At 42.5% G+C, this 10,299-nt stretch overlaps 1 protein-coding gene across 6 annotated transcripts in view; it reads right to left on the bottom strand.

The window, feature by feature from the left end:
• LOC309374286 (catenin delta-2) overlaps positions 1 to 10,299 on the bottom strand; it is a 213,462-nt gene that overhangs the window by 56,404 nt on the left and 146,759 nt on the right. For all 6 annotated transcript variants that reach the window (XM_081919111.1, XM_081919114.1, XM_081919113.1 and 3 more), the window contains 2 exons: positions 6,412 to 6,585; positions 6 to 156 (listed from right to left, as the gene is read on the bottom strand). In XM_081919111.1, the coding sequence (XP_081775237.1) occupies positions 6 to 156; positions 6,412 to 6,585 (325 nt within the window). The remainder of the gene's footprint in view (positions 1 to 5; positions 157 to 6,411; positions 6,586 to 10,299) is intronic.

Below are 10,299 nucleotides of genomic sequence, written 5' to 3'. Positions count from 1 at the left end.
CTTACCTATTAACTCTTTATTTCGGACATCTAAGGCCATATTCCGTAAAGCTGTTGCAACCGCACATACTACCCGGTCATTATCTATTCGAAGCAATTCTACCAGTATAGGCAGGCCTTTCTCTTTCCGTACGGCAGCGCGGATATAGACTGACCACTGTAACAAAATATTGTATGAGGCAAAACGAAAAGAAAAGGGAGCTCTACAGATTGCAAGAGCAAGGCATTAATTACCATGACGTCTGCTATTTAGAAGAAGAAAATGAAGTTCATGAACTGCCAGATGTGATTTTAAACGACCCATTCCTGATCACTTTGATTTGAACAGGTAATCCAAAAGTCGAAGTTCCCAATTTAAAAATCATTCAGATAATTTATGCTTCAGATTTATGAAGCCCCAGGTTTCATTATTTTGGACAGAAGCATATTGAGAAATATCTGACATACTTGAATCCTGCAGCAATGCCTCTCCATAACTTTCTTTATTAAACACAAAAAAATTGTTCTAAGGAACGCCGAAGGGATACTGACTTCAGCCAGGATCTCCATCGCTCAGCAATGGAAACCACAACAAAACCTACAACACGTGGACTACTGCAGGGGAAATAACACAAGTAGCCTGTCTCCAAAGGTGTTTCAAACTTGAATGTGGAAAACGCTATTTTGGAAAATTTGGTTGCCATGTTGTATTCCTGTTCAGCAACTGTCTCTTATTCAACAAACTTTGTTTTCTGCCCTGCTCCAGTGATTTTTCTGGCATGGTTTATATGTATTATTTTTTATATTTCAATAAACTCAGAAAAGGCACCCTCCAAAAAACCCCGCCACTGTTGATGTGCCTCTGATCACTTATCCATGGCTAAAGCTTCGGACTGGGCAATGAGATTGTATTCTTCTCAATTGTCTCCCACATTAGGTATTATTTTGGCACTGATTAATGCTAACCAGAATTCTCATCCTAAACCAGGACTGAAGGATGATAATGATATTGGTCTATGTTTCAGGCTGGCTGTAAGGATGACTAATATAAGCAAAGTGTTTGAACCACTTAGGAAAAGTGCTATATAAATACTATTATTATATTATATAACCTAGTCTCTCTCTCTCCCCCCCCCCCAACCCGACCTATTGTCCCCACAACTCTCAATTGTTCCCTAGGAAGAGGGAATGTTTGTTAAATCACTCTGGAAATTGTAGCTCTGTAGGAAACCTGTGACACAAACCCCAGGATCCAAAAGAACCACACAACTAATGGATGTTGTGTTTGTGTTTCTCAGACAGCAGGCTCCATTCTGTATGACAAATGAGTTTTGAAAGTGACATGAGTTTCAAAAGCAGTATGTGACAAGGCATGGAGGTCTGCTGACTAAAGCAGGTGAAGCCGAAAGACTGGACAAAACGTGTAAAACAACAATTCTTTCCCACGTTTTCCCCAGATTGAGCAACAGTTCTTTAGCCCCCCGGAGAGAAGCTACAGAGAGAATCCACAAACTGTCATTGTGATTGAGGCTATAATCTTATTCATGCCTTCAAGTCCTGAACCATACAGGCACCTTTATTAATCATGTGAGATATCTTTGGGTACCTAACCTGTCAATTAGGATATATTTGCAAGCAATTATCCTGAGCGGTCCGCACTGCGGGGACACATTCAGGCTGAGATGCTGAAAGACAGCTTCTTCATCTTTCCCCAAGAATTGAGAAATAGATTCACTCTTGTGTGTCCTGATTATTCTTTCAGTTTGCCTAAAGCCATTGAGAAACATCCTTGCATTTCTAGATTGCGGGTCAATAAGCTTCCACAAATCTACTGAAGGATAATTTAAAAAAAACAAAACCAAAAACCATCATAAAAATGGGAAAAGACAAAAGAGGGTCTTTTGCGCCTTTTAAAATTAGATGGCTTGCCAATATACTTAATCATCCAGTTACTCCATAAATCAGTCTGACATCAGCGTTCAAGTAATTGCTCAGCATGAAAAGGAAGGCAATTCCTATGGGAACAGCTTGCTCCAATTCATAGAGAGGTAAGCCAGAAAGCAAAATCCATTTCTTTTGCTTCCAGTGGCGGCTAAATTGTCAAAGGCATGCATGGAAGTTGCATTAAATTCTACGAGACTACTTAGAGATAATGGAATTTGTGGGGCATAACTAGCAGACACTGCTCTGTAGAAGCGCAGCTCATCATGATATGCCCCTTCTTCATTGGAACTGTCCCTTCTTAGAAGAGTCAAGGTAATTAAAGAGGAAAAGACTGCAACATAACGATACCCCTTAGTTTTTAACTGCTATCCTAAAACCTCAGTTTCTAAGGCTTTATCCTTTGGAGGAATGAGCCTGAGAATCTAAGGTGGGCAACTGCAAACTACATCCACAGCATGGGAAAATTTAAAGAGGCATCCGTTCTGAGAAGGGTGTTATAACCTCTACTCCATCAGCTGTTTGCAACCACTAAATTGTCTTTGGAGGCTTCTCCTGCCCCCTTGCAACACTCCTCCCCATTCTCCATAAACAGTGCAAAATGAGAAATATATTATCATATGGATGCAAATAGCAGAAACATATTGCTGTCTTTTGTAAGAGCATAAGTACATCATTTGGGAGTTTCAACACTTTCCAAATTAAACTTTACTGCTGCAAATTTTCTACTGTGGAATTCTCTTTTTTGGGGTCACAGTAACAAGCTCATGAAACTCAGGTTCTTTGCATAGCTTAGGAATGGCACTTGGGGACACCTGTGCTATTAACAGCTGCAGCGGGGAGAAATTCAACAGGTTAAGTATGATCTAAAATGGAAATACCACGATAGGCAAAGTATCACCTATTGTCATTCTGCGGTCCCTGATGATATTATTATTATTATTATTATTATTATTATTATTATTATTATTAAAGTTCATTTCTATCTATATCGGGGACCCAGCCTTTCTGCAAAAGAGGACATGAACATGATGCATCTGCATATGATATAAAGCATGGAATATAAATTTTACACAAATTTGTGCTATCTTTTGTGGGTAGGGTAGAAGGCCCAATTCTGATAAAGTGTACAGAGCTCAGAAAATCTTGCTAGCACCCCTGATGAGATGACACAGGAAGGTTGTGGGGGTTTTTTTCTTAGCTATCTAGTAGTTCTAGACTCTTCTCCCTGAAAGAGACTCTCAACGTCTCATCTGTGATCTCTTCGGAAACACTGCGGGATTTGTTTTGGCCCTTGAGAGATTGCTTTAGCCTACAGTACTGTTGCATACAACCCAATCTCCCAGGAGGCAAGATTTCAGGGGTCCCAGGTGCTTACCTAGAGTTCATGTTTGCTTTTGGGAATGAAGCACAGTGGACACTGACATATGGGCTATTTACATACATACAGTGGTACCTCGGGTTACATATGCTTCAGGTTACAGACTCCACTAACCCAGAAATAGTACCTTGGGTTAAGAACTTTGCTTCAGGATGAGAACAGAAATTGTGCTCTGGTGGTGCAACGGCAGCAGGAGGCCCCATTAGCTAAAGTCGTGCTTCAGGTTAAGAACAGTTTCAGGTTAAGAACGGATCTCCGGAACGAATTAAGTACAGTGGTGCCCCGCAAGACGAATGCCTTGCAAGACGAAAAACCTGCTAGACGAAAGGGTTTTCCGTTTTTCGATGCGCTTCGCAAGTCGAATTTCCCTATGGGCTTGCTTCGCAAGACGAAAACGTCTTGCAAGTCTTGCGATTTTTTTCGCTCCCCCCCTTTTTTCTAAGCTGCTAAGCCGCTAATAGCCTTTTAGCCGCTAATAGCGCTAAGCCGCTAATAGGGTTGCTTCGCAAGACGAAAAAAAGCTAGATGAAGAGACTCGCGGAATGGATTATTTTCGACTTGCGAGGCACCACTGTACGTAACCCGAGGTACCACTGTATATACAACCTGAGGCTACGAAGGAGGGGTTCACATCGAACTCAGCCTTTGTCCTTCTAACTATCTAAAACATGGGGGAAAGGCCCCATCCATTTGCCATCTGGCACAGAGCCCCCTTTCCTTTGTTCTCTTTATGCCCCACTCACCCAGGTGATTACCTCATCAAGAAGCTAGCTTGGCTTGAGTAGCTTTTAATACTTGTTAGGGTTATAGGTGTCTGGCACACACAATAACTCCTAACAACAATATATTCAAATTCAAAGTGTTGGTGCTGACCTTCAAAGCCCTAAACGGCCTCGGTCCAGTATACCTGAAGGAGCGTCTCCACCCCCATCATTCTGCCCGGACGCTGAGGTCCAGCACCGAGGGCCTTCTGGCGGTTCCCTCATTGCGAGAAGCAAAGCTACAGGGAACCAGGCAGAAGGCCTTCTCGGTGGTGGCCCCCGCCCTGTGGAATTCCCTCACACCAGATGTCAAAGAGATAAACAACTACCGGACATTCAGAAGACATCTTAAGGCAGCCCTGTTCAGGGAAGTTTTCAACGTGTGATATTTTAGTGTATTTTTGGTTTATATGGAAGCCACCCAGAGTGGCTGGGGAGGCCCAGCCAGATTGGCGGGGTATAAATAATAAATAAATAATAATAATAATAATAATTAGTGTGTGTGTGTGTGTGTGTGTGTGTACTTGGGTATTTTCACAAGCATACTGTTTGCTGTATATCACCCAAAAAAAGTGATGTTATTGAGAGGGCATTTGCTGATAAGTATGAAGAAAGCTCTATTTGTAGTCGGGTTTTTGTGAATAAATATTTTCTCCATGATGAAAAGGCACCACCATTGGGCAAGCAGCAGACTAAATGAATTTGCTTAAGCAAAGGATATAGAAGGTGGATTAGGCACTTTTCTTTTCTCTTGGAAACAGTCTCCCTCCAGGGTCAAACACATTTGAGGCAAATTGACAGGGTAGAATGAAGAAGCTTAGAGAGCCACTGTTTATTTTATACAAGTTTTCTAGGTAAGCAGATTATTTCATTCACTGCTCAGCTGTACCAATTTTGTTTGCTGACCTCCCATTTCAAAGAGTGATTGTTTGGTCAAACATACTTACCTTGGACATGACAAACCATGCATCTTATTGATATATGGGTTATTTTTAGCTAGCTCTGGCAGGATAAATCATGTCCTCTACTACCTGGTCCATATAGATTACTACACTGAATTAACGGCTTCGTAGCATAAATAAAACATGTTGGCATAATATGGAAACAAACGTATTAAATCACGTCAGTGTTACAGTACCTAATTAAGTTCCAAGGAAGGATTTTCTGCAGAATCAATCCTTGTCTCACAGTACGTCAATAGAGCAGCTTCGGGTTGTTCTCCAACCTCAGATAAGGAGCCCCGTATCCTATGTATTCTCATTTATCCTTGGTCTTTTGCTAAAGTTGTCAGGAAGGATGTTAATGAGTGCCAAGTGGAACTGGATATCCCTGCAACCAGACTGCTTTGTTCAACTCAAACATGTGAGCAGAGCAAATGAAGGGGGAAAATCATTTCGGCCAGTGCCTATTTTCTAACCGTTAATGTAGAGCAGGGGTAGGCAACCTAAAGCCTGGGGGCCGGATCCAGTCCAATTGCCTTCTAAGTCCGGCCCACGGACGGTCTGGGAATCAGTGTGTTTTTACATGAGTAGAACGTGTGCTTTTATTTAAAATGCATCTCTGGGTTATTTGTAGGGCCTGCCTGGTGTTTTTACAAGAGTAGAATGTGTGCTTTTATTTAAAATGCATCTCTGGGTTATTTGTGGGGCATAGGAATTTGTTCATTTTTTTCTCCAAAATATTGTCTGGCCCCCCCACATGGTCTGAGGGACGGTGGACCAGCCCATGGCTGAGAAAGGTTGCTGACCCTTGATGTAGAGGCATAGAGTTCAGATAGATCTTGGAGCCAAACACATCACTTGTTTGCATTTTTTTTTGTCCTTCTGTCAGTTTGCCACTTTCTTGTCCTGTGTGCCATTCTGGGGGAAAGCCTGAATCCAGAGCCTGACTACTTAGCCGCCTACTGAATCTGTTGAATTTCTGCCTGCATTTTGTGGAAGCAACGTGCAGGGTGGGGCAACCGCTAACTAGGAAGAATAAGTCTTCTGGTGCCCTGGTACAAGGGAGTAGTGGCTGCAGCTACCTTTTTGATGTGTTTTGTCCTGCAAAAAAGTATATGTTGCCAGCCATCATTTCTCTAAGCCTGCTTCCGCTGGATTGCAGGACAGGGAGGGAGGGGTGAGTGGCAGGAGCATTGCTACATGGTTGTTAGCCGCCTGAGCCCGGCTTCGGCTGGGGAGGGCGGGATGTAAATGAAAAATTATTATTATTTTTGACAGTGAGCGTTTCTTTTTTTTAAAAAAAAACTTTTAACGATTCCTGGTTTTGCACCCATCTTTCATGTACTGACTCAATGTACCTGTGGTAGGCTACTTAAGAATTTGACTAAGTAGAGACATAGGTTTCATACCTTCCAACTACCTGCGGCCAGATTTTGTAGTGCGCCAGCTGCTCCTTCCAACGTATCTGGATTTGAGCACTCAGAGAGAAGTGTGAGGTAGGGTTTGACTATGGATGGGTACCACAGCATCTGAATTCCTTTTGGTGGTTCTGCACAGTCGGGGAGCGGACCTACGCCATCCCACTGGAAAGACAAGAGAGAAAAGGCGAAATATCACTGGTTATGGCAATTACAGAAGAGAAGAATACTGAACTGAATATACAGTCATAGAATCAGAATCATGGAGTTGGAAGGGATGAGTCATCGAGTCCAACCCCCTGCAATGCAGGAATCTCAACTAAAGCATCCATGACAGATGGCTGTCCAACCTCTGCTTAAAAACCTCCAAGGAAGGAGAGCCCGCAACCTCTGGAAGGAGACAGTTCCACCATCGAACATCTCTTACTGTCAGAAAGTTCTTCCTGATGTTCCGCCAGAGTCATATTATATACCTTTTATCTTTAACATACACTCCACATTCGTCACTTTCCAACTAAAATTCATCTCAAAGCAGCACACAATCGTAAAAGCAACCCAACAACAACGCTGGTAAAATGAAAGCATGTAAAATTATTTTTAAATTGTCACGAACAAAGTAAGTGTAAGCACTAATTGGTACATCAAAAGGAAATAAAATTCTGGACAAATAAAACCTTTTTAATCCGGCACTAGGATCTGTCTGCAGGAGGGTGTTCCGAGGTGGGGCACTGTCACTGGGTCGGCCCTTTCTCCAATTGCCCCCTGCCTCACCTCTGAAGGCCGGGGGACGGACGGACCCAGGTCAAATTGCAATATAATATGTCAGTGCACTGCACTAGAAGTTTTTGGACCATCAGCAACTGTACTACTGATTAGCAGAAGTCAAAGAATACACCCTGAGACCCATCTGGTAAAAAGGCAGGGTATAAATAGATCAACAATAGTTAACAATAGTTATTGTTATGATTAGCCTAAGTTACACGGAAGAACTATGAATAGAAATTTTATTGTTGTTGTTGTTGTTTAGTCATTTAGTCGTGTCCGACTCTTTGTGACCCCATGGACCAGAGCACGCCAGGCACTCCTGTCTTCCACTGCCTCTCGCACTTTGGTCAGACTCATGTTTGTAGCTTTTATTGGCAACAAGTAACTGGGTTAAACCACAGAGCCTAGGACTTGCCGATCAGAAGGTCGGCAGTTTGAATCCCCGCGACGGGGTGAGCTCCCGTTGCTCGGTCCCTGCTCCTGCCAACCTAGCAGTTTGAAAGCACGTCAAAGTAGAGAAATAGGTACTGCTCTGGCGGGAAGGTAAACGGCGTTTCCGTGCGCTGCTCTGGTTTGCCAGAAGCGGCTTAGTCATGCTGGCCACATGACCCGGAGGTTGTACGCTGGCTCCCTCAGCCAATAAAGCAAGATGAGCGCCGCAACCCCAGAGTCGGTCACGACTGGACCGAATGGTCAGGGGTTCCTTTACCTTTAACTGGAATTATTATCTGACAATTTTCTTCAGGTAAAGTAGACCTTGAGCTCTCCTTCATATGCAGTCAAAGAGGAGGAAGTTGCTTCCCTGTGGTATGGACTCAAATGGCCACACGAGCACTTTCTTGTCTTCGCCAAATTGCTATTGGCCCAGAAGGATGCTCACCACAATGACATGAGGCTGCATCCCTGTCCAACAGAAAACCATTAAAATGTCCTAAAGGAATGGTATCGCTAAAGGGTGTAAAGTGAAACATTATCGGGCATGGAAGCTATTAAAAATAAGGACTGCAGTGAAAGGATGTCTAATGTAGCAGAGTGGCCAGGAGACTTGAGTCCCAGGTTAAGAACTGGGCACTCAATAGATGGCTTCAAGAAAACCACCATCCTTTAGTTTCAGCTGCCATCTAGAATGCTGGGTAGATTACCTGCCTCCTGTATGCGCTAAGAATTACTGAGATAATAATATATGTGAAGCACTTTTTACCCTCGAAAGCTGTATATAATTGTTAATTATGATGATCATTCCTTTAATAAAATTCAGTGCTTAGACTACACAGTGGAGGTGCCAATGTGGTAAATAATGAATGGATTCCTGCTTTATACACACTTTTTAACATCCCTAGGAAACTACTGGGGAAAGCAAAGGTGACAAAAGGAACAAAGTTTGCTCAACCTCTTATTTTCTCTTAATTTAACTAGGTCGTGGTTCCCATTTCTCCAGCCCAGCATGGAAAATAAGAGAAAGGAAAATAGGAGGAGTAGATCACAACGGGGAGGAAATATATTGGGAGATGTAAATACCTTTACGCATAATGGGCTCGTGGAGAATCAATTTGCATTTCTCAAAGATGATTCATACACATGCTGTGCATCACAGTAATTCAACATTTGATGACTCGCATCAGAATGTGTGAACCAAATCCTCTGAAAACAGGGAAGTTCAATCGATGGTGTTCCACCCAGAAAATTATTTGATTTAATTTATTGATTTATAGGATTATATTTGGCCCTTCACCATATGGTTTTAGGATGCTTTTCAATACATAAAACAGCCGTACCTTGGAAGTCGAACAGAACCCGTTCTGGAAGTCCGTTCGACTTCCAAAATGTTCAAAAACCAAATCTCGGCTTCTGATTGGCTGCAGGAAGCTCCTACAGCCAATCGGAAGCCGCGGAACCCCCGTCGGACATTCGGCTTCCAAAAATAGTTCACAAACCGTAACAATCACTTCCGGGTTTGCAGTGTTCAGGAGCCAAAATGTTCGAATTCCAAGGTGCTCCACAACCAAGGTACCACTGTATAAACAACCTCCCCCCCAAAAAAAATTACACAGCTGCAAATGACCCTTTAATGTAAGGATGGGGACGCACTTAATGGGACATCATACAACTGCCACCGTGTTTTGTACTATAGGCTCAGTTTCAGTTATATAACCAGAGGTTATCCTAATTTTACTAGCCAGAAACGTGGGCGGATAAAATACACCAGCTGTGTACAATGGAACAACCCAAGTCTGCTATGCAAGGCTGGCAGCTGGAGGTAACAGGTAAGAGGTTTCATTAGAAAACAACAACCCTGAAGGAAAACCTCTGGAAGAGCTATGCATTCCTGAATCCTTCATGAAATAGATTAGAAGTCTCCAGCCCTCTTTGGGCTGGCAGCATATTAATCAGCACGGCAGAAATCTAAATTGCTGATGGTGCCCTGTTTAAACAAGGTTCAAAAACAAAAGTATCAATGTGCCATGTAAAATGGGCTGCTGTAATATTAAAATTATGAAGGGAGTCAAAGGAAGAGAAGAGAGAGCTGTTATACTTAGAGTTCATGGTGTCACCAGGACTCCCGCACTGTAAATATTAGGGAAATTTAGCCTTCAAAACATCACTAGCAGGCTAAAACCTTTCAAAGAAGTTAAGGGTGAAATCCTCAAAGCTCAAGTAGTGTTTCTATGGCTCAGTTCGTTGTTATCTGGCATATAAAAAAGCCAAGTCTCTCAGAAGGGTGGCACAGCAGAAAACTTCACAAAACCATCATTTGCTTTGAATCCAAGAGGCTGTTTGAAAAACAAAAGTGCTCTTTAGAATGTTTCATAGACTGACAGCGGAATACAAATACACATATTTCTGTTCCTTTGCTTCTTTATTTCTTTTAGATTCATTCTGAAGAAAACTTTCTGATTTCCTTTCTGGATTTGCAGTATTCTCTATATGGAAGGCTCAGCCCTTTTTGGGGGGGAGGGCTTTACTTTAACACATTACTGTGTTAAAGCCAAAAAATTCCCAATGCAATACAGTTCATGCTCTGATCCTAAATATACGGGGGAGGGGGGGGACAACTCAGATTGGCCAAAACACACAATAACTTGCTCCAGGGTGCAAAATTATAGAAGAGGAACT

Source organism: Podarcis melisellensis (assembly GCF_964234715.1).
Source record: "Podarcis melisellensis genome assembly, chromosome: 7".
Taxonomy (NCBI): Eukaryota; Metazoa; Chordata; class Lepidosauria; order Squamata; family Lacertidae; genus Podarcis; species Podarcis melisellensis.
Note: the sequence above shows the minus strand (reverse complement) of the source record. Positions and strands in the feature narration are given on the sequence as shown.